Source organism: Ranitomeya variabilis, chromosome 6 (assembly GCF_051348905.1).
Source record: "Ranitomeya variabilis isolate aRanVar5 chromosome 6, aRanVar5.hap1, whole genome shotgun sequence".
NCBI classification, from domain to species: domain Eukaryota; kingdom Metazoa; phylum Chordata; class Amphibia; order Anura; family Dendrobatidae; genus Ranitomeya; species Ranitomeya variabilis.
Window position 1 is genome coordinate 219,910,099 of NC_135237.1, and position 23,409 is coordinate 219,933,507.

Genomic DNA, 23,409 nt, shown 5'->3' on the forward strand with positions numbered 1-23,409 from the left:
CCTCGCATTCCAGGGTCTCTTGTTCCTGTGGAGAGGACCGCAAGGATTTCACAACAAAGTTCTGGGGAGGGAGGGAGTGGAAATCTTACCAAAGTCCTGTTCCAACTAGATTTAGTACCCAGGGGCTGTTTGAGATCTTCTCCAAGGCCGGAAGAAAGTGGAAAAATCTTCCCTCTACCTGGGAAAACAGTCACTTCGAGGATTTATCATCTCCAGAGGAGTTTCAGAAGAGATAACCCTTATCCTTCCTCTTCCCTTCATCCCATCTACTCTGTTCCCTCCAGGGGCCTTCCACAGAAGAATTTTCTGCTCCGAAAAGACCATTTATGTGTTGGGGTGACCAGATTAGAACATCCTTTTTTTTCTTATCCCCTGCTTTTTGATATCATCAAATGTTTTCCCAAACAAAAACTCTTCATCACATGGGATTGAACATAATTTTAACTTGGACTGCAAATCTCCCGACCAGCACTTGAGCCAGAGAGCTCTATGGGTTGCATTTGAGAGAGCTGCTGACTTGGATGTTAACCTAACAGTCAGCTGAAGAATCTGCCAAGCGGCTGCCCCCCGAATTAAGGGAATGGATTATAGTACCTTGTTTCTGGGTACCCCATCTCGCAGCTGTTTTTCTAACTGATCTACCGATATCATAAGGGATCTAGAGGTACAGGTAGCTGCTATAGTGGGCCTAAGATTACCCCCTGCTGATCTTAACTGAAGGTTCCCTGCCAGGGACAGGAAACCAACTGATGCGAGGGAGTGGTACTGCCCTTTTTATCTGTAGGTTTCCTGTCCCTGAAGGATGGATCCTCTCTCTGTGGTGCTGTGATGGAAGGAAGGAGAAATATATGCTTGAAAGAGGATAATGGCAGAGTAGACGTGATTGTTCCAGAAAATAAAGTATTTTTCCCTGACAAATTATTGCAATTACACGTTTTGTTACATACATTATTTTGGGGTCTATTGGAACAAGAAAAAAAAAAAAAAGGAAATTTAACATAATTTCACACAAAACCCCCAAATTGGTCTGGACAAAATTACTGGCATCTTTCCGAAATTGTGGCTAAACAACTTTGTGTCAAGCATGTGATGCTATGCTCGTTCAAACTCACATGTCGCAAGTAACAGGTTTGGGCCATTGAAAATCACACCTGAAACAAGATAAAAAGGGGAGAAGTTGGCTCAAACTTTGCATTGTGTGTCTGTGTGCCACACTAAGGCTACTTTCACACTAGCCTCCGTCGCAATCTGTCGTGTGGGGCAAAAAACGGATCCTGCAAATGTGCTGTTGTGCCGACGGATCGCGACGTATGTACATGCGTCGCGTCCGTTGTGCACTGGATCCGCCGTGTTTTGGCGGACCGTCGGCACGAAAAAAAAACGTTTAAGTGAATGTTTTTTCGTCTGTCGGATCCGTCATTTCCGACCGCGCATACGCGGCCGGAACTCCGCCCTCTCCTCCCCGGACTTCAGACTGGGCAGCGGGTGGGTTGAAAAACTGCATCCGTTGCCCACGTTGGGCACAAATTTCACAACGTGCGTTGGTACGACGCATAGCGACGGACCCGTACCGACGCTAATGTGAAAGAGCCCTAAGCAGGGAGAACAGAAAGAAGAGCAAAGAACTGTCTGAGGACTTGAGAACCAAAGCTGTTGAACAATAGCAACAAAATCAAGGTTATAAGTACATCTACAGCGATCTTAATGTGTGTATTACATTCTATGGGGGCTGGCCGCATTACATTCTATGGGGGCTGGCCGCATTACATTCTATGGGGGCTGGCCGCATTACATTCTATGGGGGCTGGCCGCATTACATTCTATGGGGGCTGGCCGCATTACATTCTATGGGGGCTGGCCGCATTACATTCTATGGGGGCTGGCCGCATTACATTCTATGGGGGCTGGCCGCATTACATTCTATGGGGGCTGGCCGCATTACATTCTATGGGGGCTGGCCGCATTACATTCTATGGGGGCTGGCCGCATTACATTCTATGGGGGCTGGCCGCATTACATTCTATGGGGGCTGGCCGCATTACATTCTATGGGGGCTGGCCGCATTACATTCTATGGGGGCTGGCCGCATTACATTCTATGGGGGCTGGCCGCATTACATTCTATGGGGGCTGGCCGCATTACATTCTATGGGGGCTGGCCGCATTACATTCTATGGGGGCTGGCCGCATTACATTCTATGGGGGCTGGCCGCATTACATTCTATGGGGGCTGGCCGCATTACATTCTATGGGGGCTGGCCGCATTACATTCTATGGGGGCTGGCCGCATTACATTCTATGGGGGCTGGCCGCATTACATTCTATGGGGGCTGGCCGCATTACATTCTATGGGGGCTGGCCGCATTACATTCTATGGGGGCTGGCCGCATTACATTCTATGGGGGCTGGCCGCATTACATTCTATGGGGAGGGCTGTATTACATTCTATGTGGGAGGGCTGTATTACATTCTATGGGGGGTGCTGTATTACATTCTCTGTGGGGGCTATATTACATTCTCTGGGGGCTACATTATACTCTATGGGGGCTGTATTATATTCTATTGGGAGGTGGGCTGTATTACATGGCGGGGCATTATACTATATGGAGCACTATGAGGAATGTATTATACTATTTGGAGGACTGAGGAGTGTATTATACTATATGGAGGACTGTGGCAGTACATTATACTATATGGAGGACTGAGGAGTGTATTATACTATATGGAGGAATTGCAGTGTATTTTAATATATGGAGGACTATGGGGAGTGTATTATACTATATGGAGGACGGAGGAGTATATAATACTATATGAAGGACTGAGGAGTGTATTAATACTATATGGAGGGCTGAGGAGCGTATTATACTATATGGAGGACTATGGGGTGTATTATACTAAACAAGCAAAATGCTGCTAATTCACCGAGTGATTGGATTGTTTTATGTGGGAACAGAAATCCTTGTTCTCAGCAGCACAACGCTGGTGTAAACTGTAGTTGTGCTGCTGATAACTGATGATACTATATGGGGACAGATTGATCTAACTGTGATTGTTCTGTTCCATTCATTCTCTTTCAGTTGGCGTAAAGAGGCCAGGAAACAAGCAAACGACTTCAGTATTGTCGATCACACTCGTTTAGCGGCCTGAGATCAGTGCATGCAAATACAGCAGAAATGCTTCGCAGGGAGACCAGGCAAGGATGATGACAGTTGTAGTTAGCACCCGGCGCCTGGGAATAGCGCTAACTCTACTGCTTTTCCCAGCCACCAGAGCATTTAATTCTGGTATGTGTAATTATTTTTAGGGTTGATGTCAGCTGCTATCAATGCCTGGTGTAAGTAATGGAGAGGTGTCTATCAGACACCCCCACTACTAGCTCAGACCTGGCGAGATCCAGCAACTCTGAAGAACGGTGACGGTAGTAACAATACCGCTCTTCACAGTCGCCGAGCTCAGCGCTAGACCCAGAATATCTGAAGAGCGGTGATATTACTGATGTCACCGCTCTTCAGAGTCACCGGGTCTCGTGCTGCGCAGCGGAACCAAAAGTGGCTGTAGCCAAAGTTTATGGAGCATCAGAATGAGGTTCCATAGCCTTTGGTTGTCTCATCCCTTCAATATCTATGAGATCAAGTTATGAAGGTAAAGCAGAGGCTTTTCTTGGTACTGCAACTAAAAGCAATAAATAGGACTGAGCTGTAATGCTGGACACAGCTGTAATTATATGTCATATAGTCGTGTTACACTCCTCTCACTTCTTGTAACCTACAAGTGTACAAAGATATTGTACAGTCACCATGTGACAAGTGGGCCTGTGTAACTTCAAATGCTAGGGCTGAATTTTAGTCCCAGTCCGGCCCTGGTTGCAATGCAGGTTAGTGCGGATGGTAGATAAGCAGCGATAATCGAGTTCCAAAGAAATTCAAGCGCTCCTGCAGTCTCGGGGTGTATCAGTTTCAGCACAAACTATAAAGAAAGTTGATACATTTGAATGAAATGATCTGGCATAAGTCCCAGGAACTCACTCAGCTTTTATGCGCACACACACTGATTAAAAGTAAACAGGTTACCTTTAGGGTACTGTCACACAGTCACACTTTGATCGCTACGACGGTACGATCCGTGACGTTCCAGCGATATCCATGCGATATCGCTGTGTCTGACATGCAGCAGCGATCAGGGATCCTGCTGAGAATCGTACGTCGTAGCAGATCGTTTGGAACTTTCTTTCGTCGCTTGATCACCCGCTGACATCGCTGGATCGTTGTGTGTGACAGCGATCCAGCGATGTGTTCGCTTGTATCCAGGGTAAACATCGGGTAACTAAGCGCAGGGCCGCGCTTAGTAACCCGATGTTTACCATGGTTACCAGCGTAAACGTAAAAAAAACAAACCGTACATACTCACATTCCGGTGTCTGTCCTCCGGCGTCTCAGCTTCTCTGCACTGTGAGCGCCTGCCAGCCGGAAAGCGAGCACAGCGGTGACGTCTGACGTCACCGCTGTGCTTTCCGGCTATGGTGCTTACACAGTGGAGAGAAGCAGAACGCTGGGGGACAGACACCGGAATGTAAGTATGTACGGTTTGTTTTTTATACGTTTACGCTGGTAACCATGGTAAACATCGGGTTACTAAGCGCGGCCCTGCACTTAGTAACCCGATGTTTACCCTGGTTACCCGGGGACTTCGGCATCGCTCCAGCGCCGTGATTGCAACGTGTGACCGCAGTCTACGACGCTGGAGCGATACTCATACGACGCTGCGACGTCACGGATCGTGCCGTCGTAGCGTCTAAAGTGTGACTGTGTGACAGTACCTTTAGTAGCCATTCAAACCCATTGTGTCAACTTCTGTGTATGTTATCAGGCCAAAATCACCAGGGTATGTAAACTTTTGACCAGGTTCATTTGGATGTTTTCGGTTGTCATTATAATTAAAAAAAAAAAAGATAACACAGCAGTTTGACAATAAATGGCTTCACAGAACCATTATCCAAGAGGGGAGAAAGTTTTGGTTTCATCATATATATTCATATTCTCTGAAAAAAGGCCAAGAAAGTAAAAATTCTCCCGGGGGTATGTAAACTTTTGAGCACAACTGTACATAATAAAACATGTGTAATTACAATAATTTTATGGGATAAATACTTCATTTTCTAGAACAATTTCCAGGGTGCCAATATTTTCAGCCATGATTATCTGGTTTAAGTGCATAAAAATTAAGTTTAAAAATTGTGGAATGGTCAAAATTAACCCCTTTCTGACATCTGACGTACTATCCCGTTGAGGTGGGGTGGGCCCGTATGACCACCGATGGGATAGTACATCATATGCGATTGGCCGCGCTCACGGGGGGGAGCGCGGCCGGGTGTCAGCTGACTATCGCAGCTGACATCCGGCACTATGTGCCAGGAGCGGTCACGGACCGGCCCCGGCATATTAAAACCTGGAACACTGTGATCAAACATCGCAGTGTTCCGGCGGCATAGGGAAGCATCGCGCAGGGAGGGGGCTCCCTGTGTGCTTCCCTGAGACACCCGGAGCAACGCGATGTGATCGCGTTGCTCCGAGGGTCTCTTACCTCCTCCTTCCAGCAGCAGGCCCGGATCCAAGATGGCCGCGTCATCCGGGTCCTGCAGGGAGGTGGCTTCACAGCGCCTGCTCATAGCAGGCGCCGGGAAGCCTCTAGGATCTGTGCACGTCAGATCGCCGATCTGACACAGTGCACAGCAAAGTGTCAGATCGGCGATCTTACACAGTAACATGATGCCCGGGCAATGTTATAGTGTAAAAAAAAACAAAAAACATTCACATGTGTAAAAAAAATTCAAAAAAAAAATTCAAAAAAAAATCCCCCCCCAAAAAAATATATTGTTCCTATAAATACATTTATCTAAATAAAAGAAAAAAACAATAAAAGTACACATATTTAGTATCGCCGCGTCCGTAACGACCCGACCTATAAAACTGTCCCACTAGTTAACCCCTTCAGTGAACACCACAAAAAAAAAAAAACGAGGCAAAAACCAACGTCTAAGTATCATACCGCCGAACAAAAAGTGGAATAACACGCGATCAAAAAGACGGATATAAATAACCATGGCACCGCTTAAAACGTCATCTTGTCCCGCAAAAAACGGGCCACCATACAGCATCATCAAAGAAAAAATAAAAAAGTTATAGTCCTCAGAATAAAGCGATGCAAAAATAATTACTTTTTCTATAAAATAGTTTTTATCGTATAAAAGCGCCAAAACAAAAAAAATAATATAAATGAGGTATCGCTGTAATCATACTGACCCGAAGAATAAAAATGATTTATCCATTTTACCAAACGCGGAACGGTATTAACGCCTCACCCAAAAGAAATTCACGAATAGCTGGTTTTAGGTCATTCTGCCTCACAAAAATCGGAATAAAAAGCGATCAAAAAAGGTCACGTGCCTGAAAATGTTACCAATAAAAACGTCAACTCGTCCCGCAAAAAACAAGACCTCACATGACTCTGTGGACCAAAATATGGAAAAATTATAGCTCTCAAAATGTGGTAACGCAAAAAATATTTTTTGCAATAAAAAGCGTCTTTCAGTGTGTGATGGCTGCCAATCATAAAAATCCGCTAAAAAACCCGCTATAAAAGTAAATCAAACCCCCCTTCACCCCTCGCTTAGTTAGCGAAAAATTAGAACACTAAAAAAAAGTATTTATTTCTATTTTCCCATAAGGGTTGGGGCTAAAGTTAGGGTTGGGGCTAAAGTTAGGGTTGGGGCTAAAGTTAGGGTTGGGGCTAAAGTTAGGGTTTGGATTACATTTACGGTTGGGAATAGGGTTGGAATTAGGGTTAGGGGTGGATTAGGGTTTTAGTTATAATTGGGGGGTTTCCACTGTTTAGGCACATCAGGGGCTCTCCGAACGCGACATGGCGTCCGATCTCAATTCCAGCCAATTCTGCGTTGAAAAAGTAAAACAGTGTTCCTTCCATTCTGAGCTTTCCCGTGCTCCCAAACAGTGGTTTACCCCAACATATGGGCTATCAACGTACTCAGGACACATTGGACAACAACTTTGGGGGTCCAATTTCTCCTGTTACCCTTGAGAAAATACAAAACTGGGGGCTAAAAAATAATTTTTGTGGAAAAAAAAAGATTTTTATTTTCACGGCTCTGCGTTATAAACTGTAGTGAAACACTTGGAGGTTCAAAAGTTCTCACAAAACATCTAGATAAGTTCCTTGGGGGGTCTAGTTTCCAATATGGGGTCACTTGTGGGGGGTTTCTACTGTTTAGGTACATTAGGGGCTCTGCAAACGCAATGTGACGCCTGCAGACCAATCCATCTAAATCTGCATTCCAAATGACGCTCCTTCCCTTCCGAGCTCTGCCATGTGCTCAAACGGTGGTTCCCCCCACATATGGGGTATCAGCATACTCAGGACAAATTGGACAACAACTTTTGGGGTCCAATTTCAACTGTTACCCTTGGAAAAATACAAAACTGGGGGCTAAAAAATAATTTTTGTGGAAAAAAAAAGGAATTTTTATTTTCAAGGCTCTGCGTTATAAACTGTAGTGAAACACTTGGGGGTTCAAAGCTCTCACAACACATCTAGAGGAGTTCCTTAGGGGGTCTACTTTACAAAATGGTGTCACTTGTGGGGGGTTTCAATGTTTAGGCACATCAGTGGCTCTCCAAACGCAACATGGCGTCCCATCTCACTTCCTGTCAATTTTGCATTGAAAAGTCAAACGGCGCTCCTTCCCTTGCGAGATCTCCCATGCGCCCAAACAGTGGTTTACCCCCACATATGGGGTATCAGCGTACTCAGGACAAATTGGACAACAACTTTTGGGGTCCAATTTCTTCTCTTACCCTTGGGAAAATAAAAAATTGGGGGCGAAAAGATCATTTTTGTGAAAACATATGATTTTTTATTTTTGTGGCTCTGCATTATAAACTTCTGTGAATCACTTAATGGGTCAAAGTGCTCACCACGCATAGAGATAAGTTCCTTAGGGGGTCTACTTTCCAAAATGGTGTCACTTGTGGGGGGGGGGGGGGTGGGGTTCAATGTTTAGGCACATCAGGGGCTCTCCAAACGCAACATGGCGTCCAATCTCAATTCCTGTCAATTTTGCATTGAAAAGTCAAATGGCGCTCCTTCGCTTCCGAGCTCTGCCATGCGCCTAAACAGTGGTTTACCCCCACATATGCGGTATCGGCGTACTCAGGACAAATTGTACAATAACTTTGGGGGTCCATTTTCTCCTGTTACGCTTGGTAAAATAAAACAAATTGGAGCTGAAGTAAATTTTTTGTGAAAAAAAGTTAAATGTTCATTTTTTTTTTTTTAAAACATGCCAAAAATTCCTGTGAAACACCTGAAGGGTTAATAAACTTCTTGAATGTGGTTTTGAGCACCTTGAGGGGTGCAGTTTTTAGAATGGTGTCACACTTGGGTATTTTCTATCATATAGACCCCTCAAAATGACTTCAAATGAGATGTGGTCCCTAAAAAAAAAATGGTGTTGTAAAAATGAGAAATTGCTGGTCACCTTTTAACCCTTATAACTCCCTAACGAAAAAAAATTTTGGTTCCAAAATTGTGCTGATGTAAAGTAGACATGTGGGAAATGTTACTAATTAAGTATTTTGTGTGACATATCACTGTGATTTAATTGCATAAAAATTCAAAGTTGGAAAATTGCGAAATTTTCAAATTTTTCGCCAAATGTCCGTTTTTTTTTTCACAAATAAACGCAGGTAATATCAAAGAAATGTTACCACTATCATGAAGTACAATATGTCACGAGAAAATAGTGTCAGAATCACTGGGATCCATTGAAGCGTTCCTGAGTTATAACCTCATAAAGGGACAGTGGTCAGAATTGTGAAAATTGGCCCGGTCATTAACGTGCAAACCACCCTTGGGGGTAAAGGGGTTAAAAAAAAAATTCTGAAATTTTCATAAATGAACACAAAATATATAGACCAAAATGTACCACTAACAAAAGTACAATGTGTAACGAAAAAATAAATCAATCACTGGGGTACGCTGAAGCATTCCAGAGTTATTACCTCAAAGTGATACTGGTCAGATTTCAAAAATTTTACGTGATTAGGAAGGTGCAAACTGGCTCAGCCACGAAGGGTTTTAAGTAAGAGAAACCAATAGCTGAATAGACATCTGACTACTCAGAAAACACAAAATTTAGAGGAAAAAAAAAAAAATCACAATTACTCGAACAATAAAAACTAATAAATGAATAACACTTGTCTACAAAAAAAAAAATAAAAAATTCTGGCATGGACTTTAAGAACAGTTTTAGAATAATTTGAGGGTGCTGAATTCAAATCTGATCTTATAATTTCTCTATCACATCATGTTTTTGTGCTATAGGTATACAGCCCATTTTCATGAATTCCATATAAGTAGTGTATGAAAAGTGCCGGTTTATACGGTTCACTAAGGTAAATTTAGTTTAATTTGAGTGGTTAATTTGTGTTTATTTGAAAATGGTTAACTTTCTTTTGGGTCTGCAAGGAGGGTACCCAAAACACCCTTGTTTTCTGTGCTACTGGGACAGTAGAGCTACAGCAGAGCATTGGGTGAAAACTGAATGGCCTCAGCGACAGTTTGGCATCTGGCGATAAGAATGTCATCCACGATCCTCTAGTGGATAGGAAGAATATTGTCTTTCCTCACTTACACATAAAACTTGGATTGATGAAGCAGCTCGTCAAAGCTCTCAAGCACAGTGGAGAATGCTTTAACTATATATGTTCAACTTTTCCTGGTCTTAGTGAAAAGAAAAAGGCTGGAATATTTGATGGACCTCAAATAAGAACACTTATGAGAGACCCAAATTTTATCACATCAATGAATGAGACAGAAGAAAGAGCTTGGAATGCATTTTGTAATGTGGTGCAGAATTTTCTAGGGAATAAGAAAGCAGACAACTATGAAGAGATTGTGGAAGAGCTACTAATGAGTCTGCAAAATCTTGGATGTAGAATGAGTATCAAGATTCACTATTTACACAGCCATTTGGACTTTTTTTTCCCAGAGAACCTTGGGGATGTGAGCAAGGAACTAGGGGAGCGTTTTCATCAGGACATTAAAACAATGTAAGAACGGTACCAAGGCCGGTGGGACTCTCATATGATGGCTGACTATTGCTGGAGCTTGATGAGAGACAACCCAGAAGCTGTACATCACAGATCAGCCAAGAAAATAAAGTTCAAATAACTGCCATTTGCCATTTACCTGTGTGCCATTATACATGTGTTTTTATAGTTTGTAGTTTAATTCTGTAAGTATATTTGATTTGCTGTACATAGACTTTGTAAGCTTTGTTATTTCTTGATTAAAAATATACAAAATGTAGTACCGAAAATCATGTGTTTTTATCATAAAACATTAGGAGTAATTTTTATCAAAAATTGAAAATATCTTGAAATCCTGATGTGATAGCCAAAAACGGAGTTCATTTTCGTAATCAGCAGCCAAAATTTACTTAAAATATGTTTTAAAACCTTTTGCCAGAAAATTGCGTTGACCAGTGTAATATTTGATGTTCATATTTTGTAGGAACTTTATATGCAGACAGCTTCCTGTAAATTCTTATTCTGGAGCAGCAAAACATTTTCTTACCAACGAGGAGGCTACTCATTTGCAGTTTTATGGAATCTAGGTTACTTGTCCAGAAAGGTGAAGGAGTTGGCAATGATAACTTACCATATGGAAAGAGTTTTGGATATTGACTCTTCATACCCAGTTCCCACACTGTATGAACTTCAAAAAAATTTTTTTTCTGCATTCATTAGTTATTTTATTAGTTGGGATGTTCTTTTGCGATTTTTTTACAAAATTTTGTGTTACTTTCAGTAGTCAGATGTCTATTCAGCTATTGGTTACTCTTTATTTAACCCCTTAAAGACTAGGCCAACATTTTTAAATCTGACCAGTGTCACTTTATGTAGTAATAACTCTGGAATACTTCAACATAAGCCCATTGACTTGCAAATTTTTTTGGGGGGACACATTATACTTTATCATAATGGTAAATTTAAGTTGATAGTTTTTTTTTAATTAAAAATATCATGGCACAAATTTCCAAAACTTAGCAATTTTCAAACTTTTAATGATTATCTCTCTAACCAGATAGGACCCGAAAGATGGTGAACTATGCACAGGCAAGACAAAGCCAGAGGAAACTCTGGTGGAGGTCCGCAACGGTCTGTGCAAATCGGTCATCGACCTGGGTATAGGGGCGAAAGACTAAATCGAACCATCTAGTATCCGTTTCCCTCAGGATAGCTGGTGCACTACAGAGACCCAATTTTATTGGCACCATGACGCCTCCCCTCCCGGCGCCCAGAGCAGCAACACAAACTATCCCAGAGAAGCCAGCGGGAGCCCCGAGTGCGTTCTCTTTAATCCAGATAGTCATACCACAGAAAAACATTAATAAATTACATTTCCCTCATGTCTGCTTTGCATCAGCTCCATTTGTAAAACTGTCTTATTTTGTTAACATTTTAAACGATTTAAAAATGTAGCAGCAATTTTTCATTTTTTTTTTACAAGGAGATTTACAAAACTTACCTTTTTGTCATTGTAAATATCAGGACACAATCAAGATCTCAGGGTGCCGAGGGGGTTAAAGAGGGAGCCCTCACACTCTTAACTATCTAGATACTGTAATCACTATTTACGCAGTATTTAAGTGCTTAAATGGCCATAGATGATGCCAACACTGATCATGACTGATGCAGTAAAGGTACCTTCACACGAAGCGACGCTGCAGCGATAGCGACAACGATGCTGATCGCTGCAGCGTCGCTGTTTGATCGCTGGAGAGCTGTCACACAGACCGCTCTCCAGCGACCAACGATGCCGAGGTCCCCGGGTAACCAGGGTAAACATCGGGTTGCTAAGCGCAGGGCCGCGCTTAGTAACCCGATGTTTACCCTGGTTACCAGCGTAAAAGTAAAAAAAACAAACAGCACATACTTACATGCGTCCCCCAGCGTCTGCTTCCTGACACTGACTGAGCTCCGGCCCTAACAGCACAGCGGTGACGTCACCGCTGTGCTTTCACTTTCACTTTAGGGCCGGCGCTCAGTAAGGGTCAGGAAGCAGAGGCTGGGGGACGCGCAGGTGAGTATGTACTGTTTGTTTTTTTTACTTTTACGCTGGTAACCAGGGTAAACATCGGGTTACTAAGCGCGGCCCTGCGCTTGGTAACCCGATGTTTACCCTGGTTACCAGTGTAAAACATCGCTGGTATCGTTGCTTTTGCTTTCAAACAACGATACACAGCGATCGGACCACCAAATAAAGTTCTGGACTTTATTCAGCGACATCACAGCAGGATCCTGATCGCTGCTGCGTGTCAAACGAAACGATATCGCTAGCGAGGACGCTGCAACGTCACGGATCGCTAGCGATGTCGTTTCGTGTGAAGGTACCTTTAGTTGTCAGCTACAGTGTACAGCTGATCGCTTCTGAATTGTCATCCGTCGGAGGATGCTATTCTCTTATATTGCAGGTCAGTTTTAAGTCGTATTGGTGGTCATTAAGAGGTAAAACTAGTTCCCATGATTCACTACTTCATACTACCATTAAGAGCGCCTGTTTGCTCCAGAAACGAATCAGTTTTTAATTCACTTGTTTTTATGGATTCAGAATAAATGCATTTTTATTCATTGGATAAGAAGTGTCGACAATTTCCTCTATTACGACCTTGCTTTGATCCCATTGGCGCTTCACAGAACTTTAGAATATTGTATATACATTTTTTTATGAAAACGTAGCTTCAGACCCAAATTTCTAATTTTCACAAGGGTACCCAAAAAAATTGCACAATAGATGTTGTTTGCAATTTCTCCCGAGTATGCAGATACTGGACGTTGTCGGAAACCAATAATTGGTCACACAGCAGGGCTAGGAAGGAGCATCACTATTTTTTCCTGGAACAAACTGCAGATCAATGTCTCTTTTGGAAAGCCCCTGAAATCGCACCCTTGAGGAATTATCTAGAGGAAAAGTGAGCATTTTAAAACAACAGGTGATTTGCAGAATTGAATAACATTGAGCAGTGCAAATTTAAAGAATATTTTTTCCCTCAATGTTCTCAAAGGTAACATTAGAAAATAGATCCCACTACTTGTAGTGCTTTTTCTCCTTAGCATGCTAATACCCCAAATAGGGGTCAGAACCTACTGTTTGGTCACGTCAGTGCTCAAAAGGAAAAAAGGGCTATTTGATTATTTAAGTGCAAATTTGCCAGGACTAGGTTGAAGACTCCATGATGCATTTGCAGAGCCACCCCAACCCCCCAGAGCCAAATAAGTAGGTGCAAAAACCACCAAAAGTGATCCCATGTTGGAGGTTACACTACAAAGAACTCATTTAGGGGTGTGATGAGCATCTTAAGCCCATCCTGAGTCCCCCTCCCTCTGACAACCTTCGAAAAGGCCAACATCACTGGAACAGAGGAAAATAGATCTGGTAGCAGTCAGAACTAGCAAAGTACAGGCAGAAGAAAACCATTTAGTGGATGCAGACGAATACAGCGCTTTATCTCCCATTAAAGTAGATGCACTGAAATAACTTGGCAGTTGTCATTAATCAATATGCCCCACTGTGTGTGAAAACCTTTCAATAATATTTAGGAATCAACACAAAACACATTTTAATAAATTCCCAAAAATTAGTACTTTAATACTAAAATCTCACCATTTGTGCCCTTGTGAAGACAGTCAATGCCAAGTGCAGGGTTATTCTTCTTCAATTGTTTTGCACGTACTTCAGTCATAGTTTGAATAGGGTTCATACCACTGTTCTCTGCAAGTGACATTGGGATAGCTTCCAGAGCATCAGCAAAAGCTTGCATTGCATACTGCTCCAATGATGGACACTACATGCAAAATGGAAGAGAAAATATGAACTCAACTTTATTTGAATAATTGGCTAAAATACAGTACAGCCTAAAAAAAAAACCAAGCACCTAATTGGTAGAAGGTCTTAAAAGTCTGATAAGTTTGATCAGCCATTTAAAATGGAAAATACTGCCGCGCGCATCATAAACCTTTTTATTTTACTTTTTTGTATATATGTCAAAATTTACCTTGTCTGCTGCCTGGCTAACTGCTAATGCACAAGATATCTCTGCAGCTCCACCACCGTAAACAATACGACTGTCACGTACCAAGTTGCGAATGACACACAATGCATCATGAAGTGAACGTTTGGCTTCTTCAATAATCTGTAAATGTTAACCATATATTTTACAATATATTCAGTTTTAAATAAGCAATTAAAGTAAAAAAATAAATTAAAAGAAACTGGAGTATGAAGGCATTTATCTCAATATGGTAATAAATCAGCACTTATAATCCTTACACAAATCCTTATATGTCTTTTCCTGGCTGCATTATCATATTTTGTTTAGAAATCGAATTGACTCATTTTATGCTTGTTTTTAATGTCTTGGGTTGGGAAGATAAAATACAGTGATATTTTTTAAAAAATTGGACATGAATAGTCATTGGGGTCAATTCATCAAGAATGGAGAAACACACTCGCGCTATGCCAGCCTCCATGGAATAGAAGAGGTGCCAAATTCATTCAGAAGCATATGCCAATGAATGGGTTGTGTTTCTGATTGGTGTTCAAAGCATCAGGAATACTATTCTAGTCTAGCCCTAACCCAGCTTTGTTAAACTGGACAACTCCTTTAATGAATCTCGTGATGACTGTGGCACTGCAGTGTAGAGGAAATGGTGCATCCCAGGTACGAAACCAGGGAAATGCCATTACCCCTCCACATTCACCATTTGCTGCAGGGGTTAGTGACCTCGCAGGGAAGAGCACTAGGTCCCGGAACTTTATGCAGGACCCCATTCCTACTGTAGTGTGCTTTGCTACAGAATAGGTGTATTCAAGAGAGGAGGGGTGGAGGGCAGGGTGATTGATGCTGGGAGTCTTTCTCTGGGGCTCTTTAAGATGACAAATTTTGGATCTTGAAGAAAATAAAACTTAAGCACACTGGCAATTCGACGAGACAGACATCAAAAGCCTCAAGAACATAGCAAAAAAAAAAAAAAAAGGTATTTAATGAAAATTTAAGCAAACCTACAGTGCTGTAATGTAAATCCCAGGAGAGCAGTATGTGTGAGGATTCACTGCTGTGTTTCTGAATGGCCCAGGAGCAAGTACAATTCTACCGCACTTTCCTCCCAGCAGAGGCAAGCTTTGGTCACATGGGGATTTACTACATACAGAAGAAAGGTCTGATCTATCCTAAAAGTACCGTCACACTCAGCGACGCTGCAGCGATATAGACAACGAGCCGATCGCTGCAGCGTCGCTGTTTAGGTCGCTGTAGAGACGTCAAACACAGCAGCTCCACAACGATACAGGAGCGATCCTGTGACGTAACGGCGACTCACTTATCGTTCTCACAGGTCGTTAGCTCAATGTAAAACATTGCTGACATCGTTGCTTTTGCTGTCAAACATGACGATACACGCCGACCTGACGACCAAATAAAGTTCTGGACTTCTAGCTCCGACCAGCGATATCACAGCAGGATCCAGATCGCTGCTGCGTGTCAAACACAACGAGATTGCTATCCAGGACGCTGCAATGTCACGGATCTTTGTCGTTCTCGTTGTTAAGTTGCTGAGTGTGAAGGTACCTTTACACAGAGGCAACTCTTGTATAGACACCTGCTGGGACTTCTCTTCTCCAACTGGACAGTGCAGTGGGCTGTCTGAATAAGTGACCACAAGTAACATTATGTTCACTGTGGACAGGGCACTTGCTTGTCTCTGACAGAGCTCCTTCAGACTGCAAGACAGGGGTGGGAGGGCTGCCTTCCTTGCTGGCCAAATGATATTAGCTCATGGGCCAAATTTGACACATGTGTATCAAATCAATTGGTCCAAACTTTTTCTAAATTAATTTAATCAAAAATTATTAAAATTGCTGATTTTTTTTGTTTAACTGGTCACAGTTTCAAAAGAACAACCAAAATATGAAACAACTTTGTAATAGAAGCATATTTCCCTGATAAAACTATCTTCACTTTTTAGGGACTTACATATGTACACACGTTTTTAAACATGTCTTCAAACATAATATTACATAAGGCAAAAAATAGTAATACTGCCAAAACATTTTTTAATAATCTGACCAATCATACAAAAACAAAACCGACGTTTCGGCCTAATGGCCTTTGTCAAAGTTATTATCTGTAAGGGTATGTGTCCACGTTCAGGATTACAGCCGGATTAGATGCGGGTTTTTCACAAAGATTTTATTTTAGACCCTTTTTTTTTTTGCAAGAATAACAGGAGAAATTGCACAACAAATTTTGGGGTCCTTTTTATCCTAAGCATGCTGATACCCAAAGGCTAAGTGCACATGTTGCAGAATTGCCAAGGAAATTTCGCATGGGGAATTGGCATGCGTTTTCCCGCTAAACACTAGTGTTTTGCAAGCGTTTTTAGCTTGCAGAATGCTAGTGTTTTTTAAGCGATCTGTAGCATCGCTTGGAAAACTGATTGACAGGTTGGTCATAATTGTCTAACAGTGTTTGACAAGTGTGACCAACATTTTACTATTGATGCTGCCTATGCGTGTCTATGTGTTTGGAGAGCCCCTGATGTGAATAAACAGTGAAAATCCCCCACAAGCGACACCATTTTGGAAATTAGACCCCCCAGGGAACTTATCTAGATGTATGCTAAGAACCTTGAACCCCCAGGTGCTTCACATAAGTTTATAACGTTGAGTCCTGAAAATAAAAAAAATAATCAAATTTTACAAACAAAAATCTTTTTTTTTTTTTAGCCCCAAATTTTGCATTTTCATAAAGGCAACAGGAAAAATTGCACAGTACAATTTGTTGCGCAATTTCTCTCGAGTACATCGATACTCCATATGAGGGAAAACCTACTGTTTGGGCGCAAGGCAGAGCTCAAAAGGGAAGGTGCATCATTTGACTTTTTGAATACAATATTTGCTGGAATCATTAGCAGACGCCATGTCCCGTTTGGAGAGCCCCTGATGTGCCTAAACACCGAAAACCCGCCACAAGTGACGCACTTTGGAATCTAGACCCCACAAAGAATATATGTAGATATGTGGTAAGCACCTTGAACCCCCAGGTGCTTCACAGAAATTTATAATGTTGAGCCGTGAAATAAAAATAATAAAAAAAAAAATATCACATTTTCCCCACAAAATGTGTTTTAGTCCAAATTTTTTAAATTTCACAAGGGTAACAGAAAAAATTGCACCATACAATTTGTTGTGCAATTTCTCCTGAGTACGCAGATACCCCATACGCGGGGAAAACTACTTTTGAGGCAGAGCGCAAAGCTCACACGGGAAGAAGCGCCATATTGGAGTTCAGATTTCGCTGGAATGATTTGAGGGTGCCATGTCACATTGGCAGATCCTTTGAGATGCCAGAACAGTAGAAACCCCCCATATGTGAACTCATTTGACAAACTACACCCCCAATGAATTCACCTAGGGGTGCAGTGATCATATTGACACCACATGTGCTTCAAAGAGTTTAATACCATTGAGCGATGAAGAATAAATTAAACTTTTACCACTAAAATGTTGTCTTAGCCCCAAGTTTTTAATTTTTCTAAAGGCTAGGAGAATTTTTTTTTTACAACAAACTAAGGTCCATTTTTTCCTGTGTCAATACACTACATTGTAATCGTTAAATACCATATATACTTAAGTATAAGCCGACCCCCCTAATTTTGACACAAAAAACTGGGAAAACTTATTGACGCGAGTATAAGCCTAGGGTGGAAAATGCAGCAGCTACCGGTAAATGTCAAAAGTAAAAATAGATACCAATAAAAGTAAAATTAATTGAAACATCAGTAGGTTAAGTGTTTTTGAATATCCATATTGAATCAGGAGCCCATATAATGCTCCATAAAGTTTATGATGGCCCCATAAGATGCTCCATATTAAAACATGCCCCATATAATCCTGCATAAAGGTTAATAATGGCCCCATAAGATGCTCCATAGATACATTTGCCCAATATAATGCTGCACAAATGTTGATTATGGCCCCATAAGATGCTCCATAAAGATATTTGCCCCATATAGTGCTGCACAAACCTTGATTATGGCCCCATAAGATGCTCCACAGACACATTTGCCCCGTATAATACTCCACAAACGTTAATTATGGCCCGATAAGATGCTCCATACAGACATTTGCCCCATATAGTGCTGCACAAATGTTGATTATGCCGCATAAGATGCTCCATAGAGATATTTGCCCCATATAGTGCTGCACAAACCTTGATTATGGCCCCATAAGATGCTCCATACAGACACTTGCCCCATCTCCTGTGATAAAAAAAAAAAAATGACATACTCACCTCTCCGTCGCTCAGGCCCCCGGCACTTTCAATATTCACCAGACTTCGTTCCGGGCGCCGCTCCGTCTTCAGCGTCTTCTGCACTGACGTTCAGGCAGAGGGCGAGCACTAACCCTCTGACCTGAGCGTCACTGCAGAAGACGCTGAAGACGCAGCGGCGCCCGGAACGAGGAGAGGTGACTATCGCGCAGCGCTCCCCCTCCCCATTAAACTCACCTGCTCCTGGCACGGTCCCTACTTCCCCGGCGCCGCAGCTTCTTCCTGTACTGAGCGGTCACCGTTACCGCTCATTACAGTAATGAATATGCGGCTCCACCCCTATGGGAGGTGGAGCCGCATATTCATTACTGTAATGAGCGGTACCATATGACCGCTCAGTACAGGAAGAAGCTGCGGCGCCAGGGAAGCAGCGACCGCGCCAGGAGTAGGTGAGTATAATTAGACAGCCCCCGCTACCCCTTCCCTGTCGACCCCTGGGTATGACTCGAGTATAAGCCGAGAGGGGGACTTTCAGCCCCAAAAAATGGGCTGAAATCTCGGCTTATACTTGAGTATATACGGTACTTTTCAGGCACAGTGCAAAGCTCAGAAGGGAAGGCGCACCATATTATTATAATGCAGATTTTACTGTTATGGTTTGCAAGTGCCATGACCCCCTGGGAGAGCCCCAGAGGTGCCAGCACAGCAGAAACCCCCTACCCCATAAGTGATCCCATTTTACAAACTACAGGTCTCCATGAATTCATCTAGTGGTGCAGTGATCATATTGATACCACAGGTGTGTCACAGAATTTTATACCATTCTGCAGTAAAGAAAAAATAATTACTGTATATACTCGTGTATAAGTCGAGATTTTCAGCACTTATTTTGTACTAAAAATGCACCCCTCAGCTTATGCACGAGTCATCGTTCAGAAAGTTAGCAGGGGAAAGAGGGAGCGGGGAGCCGGTGGCTGTAGCACAGTGACAGCTGCAGCTGCCGGCTTCCAGAAGACATCAATACGCACTTTCCGTCGCTAAATCTCGGTCCCGGTGTGGCAGCTTCTTCCTGTGCTGAGCAGTCACATGGTACCGCTAATTAAGGTCATGAATATGGACGCATCTCAACTCCCATAGGCGTGGAGCGCATATTCATGACCTTAACCCCCGAGGGTGGTTTGCACATTAATGACCGGGCCAATTTTTACAATTCTGACCACTCTCCCTTTAGGAGGTTATAACTCTGGAACGCTTCAACGGATCTTGGCGATTCTGACATTGTTTTCTCGTGACATATTGTACTTCATGATAGTGGTAAAATTTCTTTGATATTACCTGCATTTATTTGTGAAAAAAATGTAAATTTGGCGAAAATTTGCAATTTTCCAACTTTGAATTTTTATGCCCTTAAATCACAGAAATATGTCACACAAAATACTTAATAAGTAACATTTCCCACATGTCTACTTTACATCAGCACAATTTTGGAAACACATTTTTTTTTTTTGGTTAGGGAGTTATAAGTTGACCAGCAATTTCTTATTTTAACAACAAAATTTACAAAACCATTTTTTTTTAGGGACCACCTCACATTTGAAGTCACATTTAGGGGTCTATATAGCAAAAAATACCCAAAAGTGACACCATTCTAAAAACTGCACCCCTCAAGCTGATCAAAACCACATTCAAGAAGTTTATTACCCCTTCTGGTGCTTCATGAGAGCTAAAGCAATGTTGAAGGAAAAAATGAAAATTTAACTTTTTAGTCATGAAAACGATCTTTTAGCAACAATTTATTTTATTTTCCCAAAGGTAACAGGAGAAATTGGACTGCAAAAGTTGTTGTCCAATTTGTCCTGAGTACGCTGATACCCCATATGTGGGGGGAACCACTGTTTGGGCGCATGGCAGGGCTCAGAAGGGAAGGAGCTCCATTTGACTTCTTCAAGCTAAAATTAGCTGGAATTGAGATCGGACGCCATGTCACGTTTGGTGAGCCCCTGATGTGCCTAAACAGTGGAAACCCCCCACAAGTGACCACATTTTGGAAACTAGACCCCCTAAGGAACTTATCTAGATGTGTGGTGAGCACTTTTATCCCCCAAGTGCTTCAGAAGTTTATACCGCCCGTACGTGAAAATAAAACATTTTTTCCACAAACATGATCGTTTAGTCCCCAATTCTTTATTTTCACAAGGGTAACTGAAGAAATTGGACCACAAAAGTTGTAGTCCAATTTGTCCTGAGTACGCCAATACCCCATATGTGGGGCAGAACCACTGTTTGGGCGCATTATGTACTCCAGACTACTATGAACCTGTCCCTTCTCAGACCTTTCTCCCATCCCCGAAGATGTTGACACTGTGCAGACAAGAAATATATCCAGGTGTTAGGAAGGGCAAGCCCTCCTTCATCTTTTTGCCTCTGAAATATTTCTTGTTTGATTCTCGGACTCTTCCTACCCCACACTAACTCACCGAATAGTGATTTTATCCTGCGGAATCTGCCCAATGGGAGCCAAACAGGAGAGTTATGCAAAACGTACAATAACTGCGGCATCACAATCATCTTAAGGAGATTCACTCTACCCACCACCGATAAATGCAGCTTGTTCCATGCTGAGATTTTAGTACGCAGTCTTTGTATTAATGGATCTAAATTAAGCTCCTCAAATCTTGTCAATGGGAGAGCTATGTGGATCCCCAGATACTTAAATTTTTGAACCACCTTTAACTTGGTGCATTCCTCCATCTCCCCTGTACAATCATATTCTCTGTCTACCTGCAAAACGCACGATTTATCCCAATTAATAATCAGCCCCGATATTCGCCCAAAACCTTCAATTGACACTGCATTTCTTAAGGGCTCCCCAGGACCTTCCAAGAAAAGTAGGATGTCGTTAGCATACAGAGCAACTTTCTCCTCCATTTTCCCATACACAAATCCCCTCACTTCCTGGGACCTAATTGCAGCAGCTAATGGCTCCATCGCCAGGGCAAAGAGCAACGGGGACAACAGACATCCCTGTCTCGTACCTCTAAACAACTGAAAACTTTTTGACAGTGTATTGCTCACTCTAATCTTAGCCACCGGAGGAGTACAGTAACTTCACCCACGAGATAAAAACTGGCCCAAACCCACAACGATCCAGCACCGACCAGAGGTAATGCCATTCTACACTATCAAAGGCTTTATGCGCATCGAGGGATACTACCACTCTACTCCCAACATTGTCTGCTGGTATTTGCATATTTAAATACAGCCTACTTAAGTTGACAGCAGTAGATTTATTAGGCATAAAGTCAGATTGGTCCGAATGAACCACTTTATTACCCGAATCAGTCTGTTCGCCAAGGCCTTCGCCAGAATTTTGACATCTGCTGTTAAGAGTGATATCGGTCTATATGACTCCGGCAACCGCGGATCCTTTTCCGCTTTAGGGATAACCACAACAATGGCCTCCCTCATACAGTCATGGCCAAAAGTATTGACACCCCTGCAATTCTGTCAGATAATACTCAGTTTCTTCCTGAAAATGATTGCAAACACAAATTCTTTGGTATTATTATCTTCATTTAATTTGTATTAAATGAAAAAACACAAAAGAGACTGAAGCAAAAAGCTAAACATTGATCATTTCACACAAAACTCCAAAAATGGGCCAGACAAAAGTATTGGCACCCTCAGCCTCATACTTGGTTGCACAACCTTTAGCCAAAATAACTGCGACCAACCGCTTCCGGTAACCATCAATGAGTTTCTTACAATGCTCTGCTGGAATTTTAGACCATTCTTCTTTGGCAAACTGCTCCAAGGTCCCTGATATTTGAAGGGTGCCTTCTCCAAACTGCCATTTTTAGATCTCTCCACAGGTGTTCTATGGGATTCAGGTCTGGACTCATTGCTTGCCACCTTAGAAGTTTCCAGTGCTTTCTCTCAAACCATTTTCTAGTGCTTTTTGAAGTGTGTTTTGGGTCATTGTCCTGCTGGAAGACCCATGACCTCTGAGGGAGACCCAGCTTTCTCACACTGGGCCCTACATTATGCTGCAAAATTTGTTGATAGTCTTCAGACTTCATAATGCCATGCACACCGTCAAGCAGTCCAGTGCCAGAGGCAGCAAAGCAACCCCAAAACATCAGGGAACCTCCGCCATGCTTGACTGTAGGGACCGTGTTCTTTTCTTTGAATGCCTCTTTTTTTCTCCTGTAAACTCTATGTTGATGCCTTTGCCCAAAAAGCTCTACTTTTGTCTCATCTGACCAGTGAACATTCTTCCAAAACGTTTTAGGCATTTTCAGGTAAGTTTTGGCAAACTCCAGCCTGGCTTTTTTATGTCTCGGGGTAAGAAGTGGGGTCTTCCTGGGTCTCCTACCATACAGTCCCTTTTCATTCATACGCTGACGGATAGTACGGGGTGACACTGTTGTACCCTCGGACTGCAGGGCGGCTTGAACTTGTTTGGATGTTAGACGAGGTTCTTTATCCAACATCCGCACAATCTTGCGTTGAAATCTCTTGTCAATTTTTATTTTCCGTCCACATCTAGGGAGGTTAGCCACAGTGCCATGGGCTTTAAACTTCTTGATGACACTGCGCACGGTGGACACAGGAACATTCAGGTCTTTGGAGATGGACTTGTAACCTTGAGATTTCTCATGCTTCCTCACAATTTGGTTTCTCAAGTCCTCAGACAGTTCTTTGGTCTTCTTTCTTTTCTCCATGCTCAATGTGGTACACACAAGGACACAGGACAGAGGATGAGTCAACTTTAATCCATGTCAACTGTCTGCAAGTGTGATTTAGTTATTGCCAACACCTGTTAGGTGCCACAGGTAAGTTACAGGTGCTGTTAATTACACAAATTAGAGAAGCATCACATGATTTTTCGAACGGTGCCAATACTTTTGTCCACCCCCTTTTTTATGTTTGGTGTGGAATTATATCCAATTTGGCTTTAGGACAATTCTTTTTGTGTTTTTTCATTTAAGACAAATTAAATGA

General features: G+C 42.4%; 1 protein-coding gene across 4 annotated transcripts in view; it reads right to left on the reverse strand.

The window, feature by feature from the left end:
* CCT5 (chaperonin containing TCP1 subunit 5) overlaps positions 1–23,409 on the reverse strand; it is a 342,485-nt gene that overhangs the window by 21,274 nt on the left and 297,802 nt on the right. For all 4 annotated transcript variants that reach the window (XM_077269457.1, XM_077269455.1, XM_077269456.1 and 1 more), the window contains 2 exons: positions 14,131–14,268; positions 13,740–13,920 (listed from right to left, as the gene is read on the reverse strand). In XM_077269457.1, the coding sequence (XP_077125572.1) occupies positions 13,740–13,920; positions 14,131–14,268 (319 nt within the window). The remainder of the gene's footprint in view (positions 1–13,739; positions 13,921–14,130; positions 14,269–23,409) is intronic.